We start from the raw sequence: 16,352 nt of genomic DNA, 5'->3' as shown, positions 1-16,352 counted from the left end.
TAAAATTACTGAAAAATTTTTTTTCATGTTTATATCCACCATCCAATTATGAAGATTGAAATTCTTTTCTTTTCCCTTTAAAACCATACTTGCTTCCTGCCTTGCAGGATTGCAAAGTAGAGACTTCACGTTTTAAAATGAATAGATTATACATTTTTTTCATGAAGTCATAACATCTTAAAATATCGATTAGTAATCTTTTATCGAATCTATGGAGACTTTCGATGAGCGATCGTATACTTTAATTGCATTTTAGTTATAAATTATTTATGCCTTTTAGGTGGCATAAAACATACTTCGTATGTTTCTCCGATTTTTGATCGGTTATTAATATATTAAGAGATTTTCAACGCATTATGCTACAATATTATAGAAACATAAGTGCACGAAATAACACTGAAAACAAGCATGAAACAACGATCAGGTATATTTCATGTTCGTTGCATTGGCCGCGTATGAGAAAGATTTGTTATACTAACGTATAATGTATGTAATTACACTGTAAAATTACGTTGTAATTTGTCTGTATTATCTGACATCTTGAATAATATAAATTGAGAAGTTTTCATGTATTGACTACTGTAATTGTAAACTATAAGACAAGAAGAAAATAACTGTTTTATTATTTTGTTATACCTTTGCTAAATATCAAAATTATGTGTATACGTATGTTCCAGCTGATGTAAAATATATAAAAGTTTAATGTATTTGAGTCTCATAACTTGTAATATTTCTGTAAAACCTTAGTTTTTTACACGCAGCATTGCATAAAAATCGAAGTACAGAACACATATTTGAAAATCGAAAAAAGCCGGAAATCGACAGCCTACATCACTACTATATCCCCAGAGATACAAAAGTGGTACCCAGCATAGATAAGATAAAAGAAGTTTGTGTTTGCGGTAGTTTCGGCCAATAAATATCTTTATATTTAAGATTCTATTGAATCTATCCAACACGACCAATCAGAATCGCATTCCTTTTACATACTTTCCTTTCATCTCTACGTACGAGGGCGCGCAAGATGCATTTGCATAAAATCCCGTAATCGTGTACGAGAAGTAACGCTTGTTTCTGATTGAATTATTATTAAAATAAATAACGTGAATCTCATTTCATTTTCTTTCGGTAAGTTTAATACAACTATGTTATTTTTCTTTGGCAAATTCAACTGCAATTTTTTATATTACGTGAATTCAAGTAAATAAATATGTTGTGCTTATTAATAGGTTATAATAAACGAAATCATGAAATTTTTTGAAATTACCATTTGCATCGTCTGGGCATTATTCTTTAAAAAAATCTAATCTAATTGAATTTAATATATTGAAAATTATTTCAGATAAACGCATTCAAAATGCCGAAATCGAAAGAGTTCATATATTCGGATGATGATAGTTCTGATGAGGTATTTTATTTATATTAAATAATATGCTTATACATGTGTGTATCGGATAGTATCAATTAAAATTAATATAGTTTTTTTTTGGTTTCCATGTATATGTAAGAATAGATTTATATAAAATTCAGTGTGAGATAGGTACATATATACATATTTTTTGTTATATATATATATTTTTTTTTTCATCGTACAAGGAAGTAAAATCAAAGAAGCGAAAGAGAGAAAATGAGGATAAAGAAGAAAAAAAATCAAAAAAAACGTCAGAAAAAGAATCTGAAAATGAAGATAACATTTGGGATTTAGGAAATAATCGTCAAGTTACTGTAAGAGATTTCAGAGGAAAATTGTATGTTGACATTAGAGAAATGTACTTTGATAAGGAATTAAATTTGAAACCTGGAAAGAAAGGTATTAATTTTGTTAACATATTCGTATGCCTTAAGCAGTAATATTTTAATAATATTTTATTTTATATACAGGTATTTGCTTAAGCATACCACAATGGCGAAAGTTATTATCCGTCATGGATGATGTGGATAAAGCAGTAAAGTCCAAATGCTGAATATCTACTTATGTATCTAGTAAATATTTTACAGTTTTTCAATTATTAAATACTTAGCCTTTTATTATTTATAAAAACACCACATATTCTTAATATATATTCTTTAATTACAAGTATGTTAAATTACATCTATGAAATATAATTCAAAGTCAGTTTATGTTATATTTATGAGATAACATTTTCAATAAAAGATTCCATCTCATACGTGTGCCAAGACAAAATTTAGAAATTTGATACTATTTTTATGCGTACTGGATAATTTAATACAAAACATTTTCTCAAGGAGTTAATAACAATAAAAGTATTTGTTGTTATTATTATATATATATATTATATAATATATATATATATATATAATAATTTTATTATAATATAATATATTATTATATGATATAACAATATATATAATTATATATTATATTATATTTTATATTTCTATATAATTTTAAAAAGCTATATGTAATATTTATGCTGGTCCATGGACTGAAGTTAAAAATTTATCTAGATCTAAATTGTTTAGTAATGTTTGTGGATCCGTTGTACATTCTTGTTTCTTAGTCTAAAATGAAAAAAACAAAAAGATAAAAGATAATATGAATGAATGAATGAACAAACGACCGAACAAGTTCGTTTCAAAAATTAACTACAAACCTGTGTACTTTCTTTCAAATCCAGTATCTTTTGTTTCGATATTTTTGCAGCAATGTTAGCTGAAATTGATAAATTATTAAATCTATGTTATTAGTAAATTAATATTTTTATTTTAATCACAATTACTTTACCTTTATCAACTTCTCGAATTCTATTTACTTTTAACCGTTTTGTACTATTGTGCGGTACCTCATTTTTTCTTTTATTCATGATAGTTTTAATAGCAACTTTCTTCATTGTGTTAATCAATGGCTTCTCCAGAGGAGATGAAGTAGCTATAGGTTTTGCGTCTATACTTTTAGTAACTGAATTAACGACAGATATTTTATTTAATGCTTCGCAACTATTTTCATGTTTAATTGGTGATTTCCTGCTTCCTAATCTTTTTCTAGGCTTTGGCGGCAAGTTAAATATTTCTTCATAATCAGTGGCAGTCATTATTTTAACTCTTTCTTTGCAAGTTTGGTCGTTCAAGACAATATTAATTTGATATTCTAATTCATGATTACTATATCGTCGCCTCCTTTTTTTGAAGGATGCATCGTCATATAGAAAATGATACTCTACCGAGTTAGGAATAGTTGCATTGAGATCTATTTTACGATTATATTTCGTGCATTGAGATTCTATGCAATCCTGCTTGTACGTCGGAATAAGCTGTAAGCATTGAAGAACGTGCGATAAACTCTTCGAATTTTGTGAATTGGTACTTTCACTATCTGTATTCTTAACGGTATCGTGTGTTTGAGTATTAGGAACATTATTAGTTTTCTGATTAATCGAAAATTCAGCATTTAATGTCTCTTCTTTCTTTAATACTTGTTCCTCGTCACTAAATAAATCTCTCTTTACTTGATCAACCTTTGATTTTAATAAAGTACTTATTTTGTTACTATTATAATTTGGACATTCTTTTAATTTGAAAGTATCTTTTCCATTATAATTATAATTTTTTTCTATATCATTCAAGTTATTTTCATGTAAAATAACTTTACTGGCGGTACTATTGTCGCATTTTTCATTTTCCGTATCAATTTTGTCACGCGTGTATTTTGCATGAGTTTGATTTTCCATTTTAAGCGCATTTGCTTGTTGATATATATTGACTTCAATGTCACTAGTAATGTTTTCAGCCGGTATTTCAATGATTTTATTGGTGTCATTTTTGATGATTAAATCATTATTTTGCATGTTCTTATTGATATTATCTCTTTCTTTTGAATTTTCCAAATTATAAACATTACTTTCTGAGGTATTAATAGATAAATACTTTGTAAATTTATCAGTGTTATTAGCACTACTACTATTGCCATTGTTGTCATTATTGATAATATTACTATTAATGTCATCAAGATCATTGTCACTATCATCAGTAAATTTGTTGTTTTTGTTATTGTTGCTATTATCATTATTACAATTATCCAATTCTTCCATCCTTGTTTTCCTTTTTTTCTTTTTCCTCTTCTCGTTGAATTTATTCTCATTCTTCTGACTACATTTATATTGATTGCTCTTCTTTAAACTAATATTATTCTTTCCCCTAAAAATAATTCGACTCTGTTGACTTTTTCCCCGAGTAAGACTAGTTTTAGGTATTTCGCGAAATTTTGCTATCATACGTTGACGTTTTGCCTCCAGTTGGATAACTAATTTTTCATCTATAGTCAAAGATTTTTGTCTTTTCCCTAGAATGGAAGAATGTTTTATTGAATTCGAACTTAAATGTTGTATATTAACTATCTTGGGTTTTTGTTTCAATTTTTTACTGGCAGAATTCTCCATAAATAAATGTTGATTCGATTTTGACAACTTTCGGTCTTCTGAAGTTATTAACGCAGAAATTTTAGAGGATAAATTAGTCAGATTCTCTATGCCGTTCTTTGAACTATTGGGAGTCTCAGAAATATCCACTTCATTAAGAGTTTCGTCTTTAGCAGGCGTTTCTTTCATATCAGTTTTACAATCCTCTTCATTTTTTAACAATGGAAATACTTTCAATGGTGAAGATTCACATCCTTTTAAAGCAATAACTGCCTCCTTCTCTAGAACATTATTTTCTAAAATTGTTGAACATTCCGTTCTTTTATTTATTGTTTCTATAACATTTGTAAGTTTGCATGTCATATCGTTGCTTGTATTAGTATAGTTTTGATTTGCAATGTTTTTGCATTTCTTGTCAGGAGAAGTTTTTAAATTAGTTAAAATAGTTGATGATGGCGATGGCGATGGCGATGATGATGGTGATGACGATGATGATGAGGACGACGACGATGATGATGATGACGACGACGACGATGACGATGATGATGATGGCGATGAAGAAGAAGATGATGCGTTGCTATCGTTCGATCCTTCGCTATTTGGTAAATATTTTTCATTACTAACATTCATTTTTTCATACATATCTTTATTCACATTAGACTTATTAACATCCTCGATACAATCAGCTTTTATATATGGTGAATCACGTGAATTAGCCGATATTTTAAGTTCTTTTATTGCTTCTTCTTTTGGTAAATTTTCTTTAATCACTTCAAACTGTGTTATTTCTAATTTTGTAGATACACAGGCTTGATACATGTTGGTAGAATTGATAATATTTTCAGGTATATGCTGGTTTGTACATTGCAATTTTTCTGTACTATTACTCAACTTCTGTTTTTCACATTCATTTTGTTCAGATGTAGGTTTATAATACGGAGAAAAAGAGTTAAACGTTTCTTTTCTTAAATTATCTGCAGTAGTTTCGTCTATTTTTGGTGTCAACAGAATGCGTGGCGTTCTTGGAAATTCTGGTGTATTTATGAAACATGGTATTTTACTAGAATCATCATCACGTTTAATGAGAAATGGTGTATTACTTGGACTGAGTACTCTTGGTGTCATTGGAATATCATTTCTCATTTTTCTCGGTGTTTCGTGATCGATTAAATTAGGCATTTGTAGCAATTGTTGTTGTGTAATATCTATAGAAGTTTTCGTAGATTCTGAATTCTGTACTGCATCAACCGAGATGATATTTTCTAAATATGGTTTCTCTTCAGTTTGATTATATTTATTTAAATTAGTCTTCAACGTTTTTAATTGAGCATATTTTTTTATATTTTTCTTTTCAACAGGTAAATTATTGGCTGCTGTTTCTGTTGTTGTTGTTGTTGCTGTTGTTATCGTTATTGTTGCATTATCGTAGAGATGATTAGTCTTTGCTAACAATTGATCTTGAGTACTCTTTTGTTCAACAATAGATTTACTTTTATTTCCTGTTTTCATATTAGACAATTTAATTTCTTGAGCATTATTAATGCGAGCATCCAGGAAATCTTCCTTCGCCTCGGACGTGTTACAATCTATACTTTTTGTTATCGACGATTCCATTATATTATACTTTTTTATACTACGTTCATTTCTTGGATCTTGTACGATGTCATCTTTCTTTGGTGCAGTAATTTTGAGTTTTCCTTTTGATGTACGTAAATTGCGTTTGTCCTTCTTTGTCGATGAGAAAACACTTGATTTAGCAACTTTTGCATTATTTCTTTTTTTGTTACTTGCAGATATTTTACGTTTTTGGTGATCTTCGTCTAGAGTGATGTGTAAAGCTTTTCGTAAATCTGCATCCCATGCACCTTTTGTAAGATCCAGAGATTTCGATTGAATTTTGACAAATTTATTTTCCGAAGAAACATTGATGTTTGAACATGGAGAGACATCGCCTATAATTATCCCAAGTCCGTTATATTTTTCCCATTCACCCATAAGCTTTGGTGCTGGACTTCTTGTTGCTATTGGAAGTTGACAAGGATAATGTTTTAATGGAGTTTTAATTTTATGAGTAGACGCAGTAGCATTAGCAAGCTGTGGTGATTTAAAAAGAGTAGTTCTACATACAGACGTAACGAATTTTGCGGATTCCGAAAAATGCGAACCTTTATTTTCATTAATCATTTGGTCGGACATAGTTGTTTTCATCGGGGTGTTAAAATCAAGAGTTCTTATATGACTACTTCTTCTCCTTGGTGTCGATAAACTTAATCTATAATTTTTTGATCTACTTCTCAGCAACGATCTTGGAGTACGTTTACTAATATCACGATCAGTTTTTATCGAAGCTGAAGATTGGTGCTCGTTAACAGTACTATTTATTTTCAATGGAGCAACAACTTTTGCATTCTGAATGACAGGTGTCAAATCAATGTCTGATAAATTTTGATGCTGATTATTTTTGCTGCAATTAAATTTTATATATGGAGATAATCCAGAATTGGATAAGCTACTACTATCGTCTATATTTATTGTAGGCATATTTGAACTATCTAATAATGTTTTTGTGCTAGTTTCACTGCCATACAGAGTTATTGATTCTCCAGCAACTGATTTAACGGTATTCGGCAATGCGGGACATGCAATTGAATTACCAATGAAATTATTATTATGTACAGTTTGGCTTTTCTCTTTATCATTATTTATTTTGTTATCATCTTCTTTTTGAGATGCTTGCACTGTCATCGCTGACGTTGTTGTCGTAGCCGTTGTCGTTGTAGTTATAGTTGTCATCGTTATTGCACAAGAAATGAAATTTTTTAAATCATTTGATGTATTAAAAAGTGGTGACGTTACTTTCTGAGCAACATTTACGGTTTTCAGATATAATGTTTCCACGAAATCTTTATTTGTTCTACTGGAATCTTTGGGAGCAATAGGAATGAATCTTGAATTTGTAGTGCGAGTAGAACAAGTACGTGCATTTTTTGATAATGTATTACTTATTTCTTCCTTCGAACACATTACTAACGTTGGTACTGTCACTATAACTTCCTCGGATGTATATCTGTTTGTGCTATCTTCTGATTTCTGTTGTTTAAGCTTCGGATGTCGTAATCGTTTTACCGATGACTTTTTAATCTTTGAATCCGTGTCATTATTTTGAATCATTGAAACAACGTTATTGTCTTTTTTAGTAGCATCAGTTGTTAATTTTTCTGTTTTACCTGTATCTTTATCAACAGAAACTTCAAATGTTGACAACTCTTTTTTGTTATCACTGTCTAACAAGCATACAACTTCTTTCGTTCTCTTATCGTTTACTGTTTTACTGTTAACGCTATTTGCATTTATTATACTTAATATTGCAGCAGCATTTTGATCTTCTAATATACTTTCTTGATCACGTTGCTCATCTTCATTTCGAATATTTTGTTGTCTAGAAGAACTACGAAGTCTGTGCTTTAATGGCACATCTGCATTTAATGGTGTATCTAATTCTGTGGATGGCTTGTCATCTACCATATATTCTAATGAATTATTACTATTTGAGGTCGTTTCATTTTGTTTATCTTGCGATTCATTAGGAATCTTTGTTTTTGGTTGAACTTCAGTATCTTCATCATGACTTGCATCAGTTTCTATATGTGGCCCAATAATTTCCTCAAGAAATTTTTCAAACACAGGATCGGACTCTGTAGCTTCTACTATTGATTTAACTGCATTATTCAATTCTACCATAAGAGAAGTATTTGCTTCACCATTTAGAGAATCATTTAAACTTTCATCTTTCAATGATATATCTGTTGGAAGTATTGCCTTGTTAATATTTTCAGCGATTCGCTCTTGTAGCTCCGTGCGGTTCAAGAGCTCTTTCGTTAATAGCTGTAATATAAACGATAAAAAAAGGTAAAAATTGATTGAGAAGTTATTATTACAGAATCGAATTACTTACACTAAGATTTTCTATTGGTTCATCATTACTTTCAGATTCAGATTCCAATGTATCATATGGAGTTGTTTGAACTTCTGCACATGAATAACTCAATAATTCTTCTGTACTTGTTGCTGTGGTGCATTTATTAAACACGTGCAAATCTTTTATATTGTTTTCTGTACATGCATTATATGTCATATTCTCTGTGTTCTGAATATTTAAATCGCTGTCTGATTTAAATATTAAGAATTAAATATATGTTTATTTTATTAATATTACCATTATTTTTATCTTAATTACTTGTAATATTATTTGATTATGCAATTTAACTATACATATTAAAATTGAACAAACCTTCATGTCGTTCCATAAAGTTTAAACTATATTTCTTCTGTTTCATATTAATACCAGATTTTGATAATTCTAACATATCCATATGACCTGGTAGACTTTCCAATGGAGTTGCTTCCACACTATCAAGATGTGCTGTAATGAAAAGAAAATGTTAGAAAATTATTAGAAAATCTCATATATATTCTACCTTTGCCAGAGGGTGAATCATGTTGTTGTGATGCGTTTGATATTATTTTTGTGCGTTTACATCTCTCACAATCATTATTACTATGATGCCTTTTACGTGTATTACTATTACTCATATTTTTTATAGGAGAATCATTGCATATTTGAGAATTAGTCTGCAAATAAGTAAATGAATGATGGTACAAAAGAATACAAACCATATTATAATGATTAATATATTACTATGAGAATATAATAGACTGTAATATTAATAGTAATAACTAATAGATTTTTAGATTTTTTATATACCTGTGAAGGAACATTGATATTAATAATAAAGTGTTCTCCGTGAGTTTGTTCAATAAGAAATTTCAATTCTTTCAGTAAGTCTCCACAATGCTTTGATTGTTCATAATTAGCAATTTTTTCAAGGTAATTATCAACTATAAAAACAAATGTTAATAGAATAAAATGATATTTTTGCCCGTGAGTTTCTCACCAGTAAAATCTTACCAGTTGAATTTATAGCAAAAAACTTTTCAATGATATCAATCAAAGCCATTCTGCTAACTTTAGTGCTGAATCGTTTTCCTTTTGAAATTACAGTGCGACATTCTTGTAAATGCGGTGAAGTTTCTAAAAATATTTTTGCAGCTTCCATACACTTCTGACTTTCAAGATATCCTAAAATTGTTCGAATAAACTTATAAATCATATGTAAAAAGATTGATTAAAGTTTTTTTTATAAACATATATATTATATTATGTAAATGATACGTTTTTCATGTACGCATATATGTACACATTTAAAAGTAAAATGATTTATTATATTGATTACAGCAAATCATCTTATTGGTTACAATGTAATATTTCTTACAACGATTTATTATATTCAACATCTATTTGTATAAAATTTGTTGCTTGTTTCGCATCAATTTCATGCTTATATAAAATTCTGACACGTTTCGTTGTCATGATTAGAAAGTATACATATATTCCCGCCACACAACAGGTTATCATAATATGATGTGCAAAGCACACGTCGTGTCACTCTTACCAAGAACCAATCTAGCTACTTCCGAAGGTAATAATGTTTCCATAATGCCTATCAACATTTAAATTCCACGGATATCATCGAAAAATTCAAACTTATTTGTGTTACAGACTTCGAAACGATACCATAATATGAATCCTAAAGATCTTGAATGGAAGTAACTTCTTGGTCAAAACAATTTTGCCAACATCAAAACTGTTTATACTTTTCTCCATGCCTTAGTGATTCTCATGTTTAATAAATGATTTGTTTGATATCGGAATAGGAAGAAATTTCTTTCAAGCATTTCGCAAGTAAGTACGTCGTAGATGTTATTACAAATTATTAGTTGCTAGAGTCGAAACACGAAAGCATTTTCTTTGATAGTACAATACACAATGTCTCATTGTGCAACGTTCAATATTGTATATTGTGTTTTTAAGATCCAATGTGATTTCATCTTGTTATTTATAACAAAATCAATTATATCGCGTATTTTGATAAGAAGCTACATGTATTTTGCACCTATTCAGATATATGCTGTATTTTCTTTGGTTTGATATTTAGGAAATGGGAAATTGGCAAATGGAGATTGGAAGAATGATGTCGTACATATTATTCCCAATTGGTATTTATTACTATTTTAATCAGTCAGAAACTATAGAGGAATGGATACAGAATGAGAAGAAGAAGTTTAATACCTTGACTCAAGAGGAACATAACGAACTGGTGAATTTCATTGAAGAATATAACAAGAAACGAGAAATCAGACGCATTACAGAAATGGAAACACAATATAATGAAGTAAACTAAATTGATCAAATCTCATTTATATAATACAGTTAGAATAGACGTATGTGAATGTAAATATAAAGTACTTTATCCAAATTGTACATTTGTTTATTATTTTCATTATTTTGAATATCTATTATGTAATATTATTAAATTATTGATTAATCATGTTTGAATTGTTTATATGTATCTTATCCTACATTGTTTTTTATAACAGTAATTAATCTCAGCAATGATTATGAATAACAGAAATATAGACAAATTATATATATATATATGCATACACACAGGTATATATATATATAATGTATGATAAATATTTTATTATAGTACTATATTTCTTAACAATTTGATTAGAACAACATCTCTGATTAATATATTTAATAACTATAATACGAATTTAAATTCAATTTGAATATTATTTTTGAAATGAAATGTGAAGATACGAGAAATTTAAACATTCTATAATACTGAAGAAGCAACTTTGGCCAACCATATAATGTGAAATATTACCAAGTAATGCCTAGAAAGAAACAATCGAATTCTATTAATTGTACGAGCGTTATATTATATAGTACCAAATAACATTTAATTCGAGAGTTGAACAATATTTGTATCGGTTTATGAAATAATACAGTAGGTATATTTTTTTCTTGTATGATGTGTAATTTATGTATATACATATATAAATATATATATGTATGTTCAATATGTATATAAATGCATGTGTTTCGTTTTGCAGATCTCGATCGCTATTCGAATATATTTTAATCTCCTGAAATAATAGTATAAATATAGTACTTTACGATGGTTCAAGTACGATATACTCGTAACTTATTTTTACGTGGAATATGTATTATATATCTTTTTGCATTTCTTAGTTTTTATATACAAATTCCGGGTGAGTACAAATTGAAAAGTTTAAAAATAAGAAAATATATAATTTTTATGCACATTGTTTGTTCAAGCATGTTTATTTTTTTCTTTTTATTTATAATGAAGGATTATATGGCGATAATGGCATTCTACCTGCTAGAACTCAAGTGGATCTTAAAAGTCGTTCACCTTTACTTCATAAATTAAGGCAGAAACCAACGTTACTGTGGTTTGCTCCTTACCTTGGTCTAAACGTAGAGTATATGTTAGATGTATTATCACTTATAGGCGTTGCTCTTTCCTTTGCAGGGTAATTTTTGGATCATCGCTGTAATTTGTATAACTATATAATGTAAATATAAATACCAACAATAATGTAAATATTGATTATTTTCAGATTTATCTCACAAAGATTTTGTATTGCATTGGTATTTGCAGTACTTTGGTCATTATATTATTCCCTATATCAGATTGGTCAAACATTTATGTGGTTTCAGTGGTAAGTAATATTTCCTAAATTTTTTAATAATTTCATTGTTTATAGCTTTATATCTGTAAACTACAGAATAATATATCAATTAATAACATAATTATATTATGTTAATCTGAATAGATTTCTTTTTTGTATCAATGTAATCTAATATATCCTATTTCAAGTAATTGGCTCAGAGTTATATTTGATTGATGAAAATATATATTGATTTTATAACTTAATTAGAAACCATTTATGAAAAAGTTATGATATAATACATTAATATTTTACTATTTTTACAGGGATGTACTTTTATTAGAAGCAGGATTTTTATGTATATTTGTAGCACCATTTTGTTATTCTCAACGTAGCAAAGTAAATACACCAAGTGACGCTGTAACTTTTTGGACTGTACGTTGGTTACTTTTCCGCTTAATGTTTTCCAGTGGAGTAGTGAAACTTACTTCTGGTTGCCCTGTATGGTGGAAATTAAATGGTATAATATTTTAACAAACATGCATTTATACTATAATCAAATTAAAGGAGAATGTTTACTTCTTTGTAACAATGTTTCAGCTCTAAATGTACATTTTGAATCACAATGTATACCTACTCCATTAGCATGGTACGCACATCATTTGCCAACATGGTTTTTACGTTTTACTACTGTGATTGTCAATATTTTTGAACTTGTCATTCCATTTTTGTTCTTCTTCCCAAACAGAAAAGTTAGAATAATTGCATTTTATACACAGGTAAATATATTTAAATGTTAAATTAGTATTTATTAGTTAAGTCTTAACATCTGATTATTTAATAATTTATATTAATTCTGTTAGGTATTTCTTCAAATACACATTATAGCAACAGGAAATTATAACTTTTTTAATTTTTTAACTATTTGTTTATGTATCTCTTTACTCGACGATCAATTTTTTTATAAAAGAAAATCTAAAAATGGTACTTACAATATCATACAATCTTTTTCAACAATATTGTGTATTGTAGTTTATGGAGTAATTTTTTATGCAACATACGTGTATTACAATCTTAGAATATCTGATAATTGGACAATCCAAAGTGACATTGGTATGTAGATATCACTGATGAAAGACGTAAATATTTCTGTTAATGATTGAATATTTTATTATTTCAGCATTTACAGAAGAACAATTTGATTATGTCCTATCACGAATAATTCCAGTTTCCATCTATATTGGTGTAATATCTCTTGCATTTACTGTGGCAAATGCACTAGTTACGTCTTTATTCTCTATCAAAGGAATACAAAATAAGATCTTCACAACATTTGTTACAAGTCTTTATACAGCAGCAGTTTGTTTTATCTTTGCAATAAGTATTGTACGTACCACATGTGACTATTTATGATATTTAAAATCGATTTTTACAATATTTTTGCATTTAGGTACCGTACGCTACTTTACATCATTCTCATAATTCAACAATACCAATTCAACTAAGACAAATACAAGGGAAAGTCGAACATCTTCGTCTTGTAAATAGTTACGGATTATTTAGACGCATGACTGGAGTAGGAGGTAGATTGGAAGTAATTGTCGAAGGAAGCAATAACATTGATGGACCATGGAAAGAATACGAATTTTTATATAAACCAGGAAATGTTAATAATTCATTACCATTTGTTGGTTGGTCATTTCGAAAATTGATATCTTATCTTTTTCTTTATTTCCAAATTATATTTATTAATTACTTTTTATTATATTCAGCTCCTCATCAACCACGGCTTGATTGGCAAATGTGGTTTGCTGCATTAGGTAATTATCACCAAAATCCATGGTTAATGTCGTTGGCGTATCGCCTTTTAAGCGGTCAACCAGAAGTACTGGCTCTAATGAACAATGTAGAAAATCCATTTATTGAAAAACCACCTAGATTTATCAAAGCTAGTCTTCATCGTTATCATTACACTCCATGGAGTCAGTCGTAAGTATTTGTACGCATTTATGTTATTTCAGATTATTTTTAAGTTTGAATGATCGTAATTATATTTTGTTTTATTTTATTCTTGTTTAGATGGAACAAACAAGCTTGGTGGACAAGAGAAAAAATCGGGGAATATTTTCCAATATTTAGTCATGATCATCCACCACTTATCGAATATTTATCAAAAATGAAAATTATTCAAGATAAACCGATTTTCAAAATAACAAACGAACCGTTAAAACTATTCTTCGATAGTATTAGGTCTTTAATTCATAAAATCGAAGCCAGCCTTCTTTTATGGGGAGTTTTTACTGCAGGTTGTACGATTATTATGACTAGCTATAATAATTCAGTGTTAAAGAAAAAGTAAGTATTTATTTCATTTTTGTAACACTCTCAGTGTAAGATAATTCATAGTTGGTTATATTTGTAAAGACTTACTTGCGTATACATATAATCAGATTTAATTGTTTTCATGCATATAAATTATTTCTTAAATTATGCATAGATTATATTTTTACAAATATATAACCATCTGCGCTCTACTTTTTATTTTCTTTTCTTTTCTCATATATTTCAATCAAACATTTTTGTATCATCTGCATTGGTACAAATTTAAAAAAGATGGGAGAGAGGAAGTAGAAACAGATTCACTAAGAAAACAGGTAATTTATTTTCCATCAGCTATCGTACTAAATATTTGCACTAAACTTAGGAAGGATAATTTTGTTATTTTTATACATTCGGAAAGTTTGTTTGCCGTTTCATATATATATATATATTAAATATCTTTACTTTTATCTTACTGAAAAACAGAACATATCTGCTCCATGATATTTCACTATCTATACATACAATAATACTCTAAATTGCATTTAAGAAAATGAACGGTCATTATTTGCAATCTATTTTTCTGAATGTATTTCTTTTAAATAACATGAATGTACATAATATGTTCTAAAATTTATTGTGCGTTCAATAAATAAAAACTATCAGAAAGTTCTCTTAAGTATATTAAAAGATTTGTATATGTTTTGAAGAATTGCTTGGTATCTTTTTTCTGAGGAATAAAGAAAGAAATTTTGTTATAGCAACAGTAAATGATATAATTTTGAAAGTTTAATAATTTATTTATCAATGGTTTGAATTCTTATATTCCCATTATACTATATACTATAGATTGAAATTATATATATATATATTTTTTTTAATAAACGCACTGTATATCAATTATTTTCACTTTTACTTTTATAATTTTGTCTTCTGAAGTATATATTAGTATGATGTATATATTATTGTCTAAAAGAATTAATACGTAGTTTATCAAGAGTTGGAAAGAGTGTCACTTTTTTGTAAATATCAATATTATATCATTTTGAATAGAAATTGTCACCTTTTATAGCAACTATACAATGAATAACGAAACTTCTCTGAAAAAAATGTATCTAAACACGCTCAACTCAACCTTCGATTAGTTTTACTTACGTGTATGTATATTTTAATTACTATTTCCTTTTACACATCTTTACCGAAAAGTTAGCAATCCAATGATAATAATTTTATAAAAATTTAAAAGTAAAATCGTAAATAAAATCACGAATCATAATGATTCATTCACCAATTCATTTTATTACAATGAAAATGTTATAATAAATATAAATATACATGTATGTTAGTAAAGAATAAATCGAAGGTCCGAAATTATCCTGCCATATACTTAAAGTATAAATCGTTGAAAAATTATATTATTTACGCGGGGATTAACGTATTACCTTATTTTGGTGAAATAAAATTCATTTCTATTTTAAAATAGGATTCTATTTATTTTAAATTAAATCTTCTAAAGTGAATTTTACAGACTATAGACAAAATAAGAAATATATTGATTGTACTTTTAAATCTAATATTCTTAAAAAGAATATTTTTATTTAATATTAAATTTATTTAATATTTGTCATTCGTTTATGTTATGTCTGAGTAATGTGTCTGATATCTGAATCATTTTTCCTTTTTTTTTTCTTTGAACAGAGTTGAACTTCTGGCTCATAAGCTACATAAACTTCTGGCAATGAAACTTTTGACAGGCCTAATGGATATTTAAATAATTTCTCTAAACGTGTTTCTAATAAATTAAATGCTTCTTGAAATTCCTTCGATCGCATAAAATATTTATCAGGAATATGGTACTTCTCATTTAATTGTTTCACGTATGTGAAATTTTTAAAACTTAATAAAGTTGCATAGCTGGTATACATCTCGGTAGGTATGTTGGATTTTTGGATAATTATATCTGTATTACAATTAGATGATAAGTAATCTTCAAGATTATCACACAATACATCTCGTCGGTTGTTTTTTATGCACGTTTTCGTATTTTGACAT

General features: G+C 28.0%; 4 protein-coding genes and 1 long non-coding RNA gene across 7 annotated transcripts; 4 read left to right on the top strand and 1 right to left on the bottom strand.

Annotated features, from left to right (window-relative positions):
• Positions 1 to 930: 930 nt before the first annotated feature.
• Positions 931 to 2,057, top strand: LOC122528532 (activated RNA polymerase II transcriptional coactivator p15). The gene is made up of 4 exons (XM_043653767.1): positions 931 to 1,128; positions 1,343 to 1,408; positions 1,597 to 1,810; positions 1,882 to 2,057. Exons 2-4 carry the CDS (start codon positions 1,358 to 1,360, stop codon positions 1,962 to 1,964), a joined length of 348 nt encoding a protein of 115 aa, XP_043509702.1. The 5' UTR covers positions 931 to 1,128; positions 1,343 to 1,357; the 3' UTR covers positions 1,965 to 2,057.
• Positions 2,058 to 2,374: 317 nt separating this feature from the next.
• On the bottom strand, positions 2,375 to 10,028 carry LOC122528524 (MATH and LRR domain-containing protein PFE0570w-like). Of its 3 annotated transcripts, XM_043653749.1 has the most exons (10): positions 9,890 to 10,028; positions 9,346 to 9,516; positions 9,142 to 9,275; positions 8,855 to 9,008; positions 8,668 to 8,799; positions 8,332 to 8,543; positions 3,914 to 8,261; positions 2,747 to 3,823; positions 2,616 to 2,674; positions 2,375 to 2,523 (listed from the first exon to the last, which is right to left on the bottom strand). In XM_043653749.1, exons 1-10 carry the CDS (start codon positions 9,945 to 9,947, stop codon positions 2,431 to 2,433), a joined length of 6,438 nt encoding a protein of 2,145 aa, XP_043509684.1. In that variant the 5' UTR covers positions 9,948 to 10,028; the 3' UTR covers positions 2,375 to 2,430. The 3 variants fall into 3 exon arrangements, with proteins under 3 accessions (XP_043509684.1, XP_043509683.1, XP_043509685.1); XM_043653748.1 differs by having other exon boundaries at positions 2,747 to 8,261; XM_043653750.1 differs by lacking the exons at positions 8,855 to 9,008; positions 9,142 to 9,275; positions 9,346 to 9,516; positions 9,890 to 10,028 and having other exon boundaries at positions 2,747 to 8,261; positions 8,332 to 8,539; positions 8,668 to 8,750.
• On the top strand, positions 4,928 to 10,152 carry LOC122528534. Its single transcript, XR_006306594.1, has 3 exons — positions 4,928 to 4,978; positions 9,673 to 9,916; positions 9,997 to 10,152. It is a non-coding gene; the product is annotated as an uncharacterized LOC122528534 (long non-coding RNA).
• Positions 10,153 to 10,413: 261 nt separating this feature from the next.
• LOC122528533 lies at positions 10,414 to 10,753 on the top strand. The gene has a single exon (XM_043653768.1). It carries the CDS (start codon positions 10,436 to 10,438, stop codon positions 10,676 to 10,678), a length of 243 nt encoding a protein of 80 aa, XP_043509703.1. The 5' UTR covers positions 10,414 to 10,435; the 3' UTR covers positions 10,679 to 10,753.
• Positions 10,754 to 11,169: 416 nt separating this feature from the next.
• LOC122528552 (lipase maturation factor 2-like) lies at positions 11,170 to 16,117 on the top strand. Its single transcript, XM_043653812.1, has 12 exons — positions 11,170 to 11,293; positions 11,400 to 11,558; positions 11,660 to 11,843; positions 11,931 to 12,032; positions 12,308 to 12,501; positions 12,582 to 12,760; positions 12,845 to 13,094; positions 13,162 to 13,367; positions 13,432 to 13,672; positions 13,754 to 13,970; positions 14,061 to 14,336; positions 15,999 to 16,117. The coding sequence occupies exons 2-12, from the start codon at positions 11,465 to 11,467 to the stop codon at positions 16,069 to 16,071; spliced, it is 2,016 nt and encodes a 671-aa protein (XP_043509747.1). The 5' UTR covers positions 11,170 to 11,293; positions 11,400 to 11,464; the 3' UTR covers positions 16,072 to 16,117.
• The last annotated feature ends 235 nt before the right edge of the window (positions 16,118 to 16,352 follow it).

This window comes from Frieseomelitta varia, unplaced genomic scaffold, assembly GCF_011392965.1.
Source record: "Frieseomelitta varia isolate USP_RPSP 00005682 unplaced genomic scaffold, Fvar_1.2 scaffold_251, whole genome shotgun sequence".
NCBI classification, from domain to species: domain Eukaryota; kingdom Metazoa; phylum Arthropoda; class Insecta; order Hymenoptera; family Apidae; genus Frieseomelitta; species Frieseomelitta varia.
This window is presented reverse-complemented; position numbering and strand designations above follow the sequence as displayed.

What these genes read in the sequence shown, in the direction of transcription:
- LOC122528524 (XM_043653748.1), bottom strand. Translation starts at nt 9,947, where the DNA reads ATGTTGATAGGCATTATGGAAACATTATTACCTTCGGAAGTAGCTAGA. An exon ending in CTTTATGGAACGACATGAAG is followed by an intron (nt 8,544 to 8,667) that starts GTTTGTTCAATT and finishes TATTTAAATCAG; the next exon opens with ACAGCGATTTAAATATTCAG. An exon ending in ATTTGAAAGAAAGTACACAG is followed by an intron (nt 2,524 to 2,615) that starts GTTTGTAGTTAA and finishes TTTTCATTTTAG; the next exon opens with ACTAAGAAACAAGAATGTAC.
- LOC122528552 (XM_043653812.1), top strand. Translation starts at nt 11,465, where the DNA reads ATGGTTCAAGTACGATATACTCGTAACTTATTTTTACGTGGAATATGT. An exon ending in TTTTTATATACAAATTCCGG is followed by an intron (nt 11,559 to 11,659) that starts GTGAGTACAAAT and finishes TTTATAATGAAG; the next exon opens with GATTATATGGCGATAATGGC. An exon ending in TAATTGCATTTTATACACAG is followed by an intron (nt 12,761 to 12,844) that starts GTAAATATATTT and finishes TAATTCTGTTAG; the next exon opens with GTATTTCTTCAAATACACAT.
- LOC122528533 (XM_043653768.1), top strand. Translation starts at nt 10,436, where the DNA reads ATGGGAAATTGGCAAATGGAGATTGGAAGAATGATGTCGTACATATTA.
- LOC122528532 (XM_043653767.1), top strand. Translation starts at nt 1,358, where the DNA reads ATGCCGAAATCGAAAGAGTTCATATATTCGGATGATGATAGTTCTGAT. An exon ending in ATGATGATAGTTCTGATGAG is followed by an intron (nt 1,409 to 1,596) that starts GTATTTTATTTA and finishes TCATCGTACAAG; the next exon opens with GAAGTAAAATCAAAGAAGCG. An exon ending in TTTGAAACCTGGAAAGAAAG is followed by an intron (nt 1,811 to 1,881) that starts GTATTAATTTTG and finishes TTTTATATACAG; the next exon opens with GTATTTGCTTAAGCATACCA.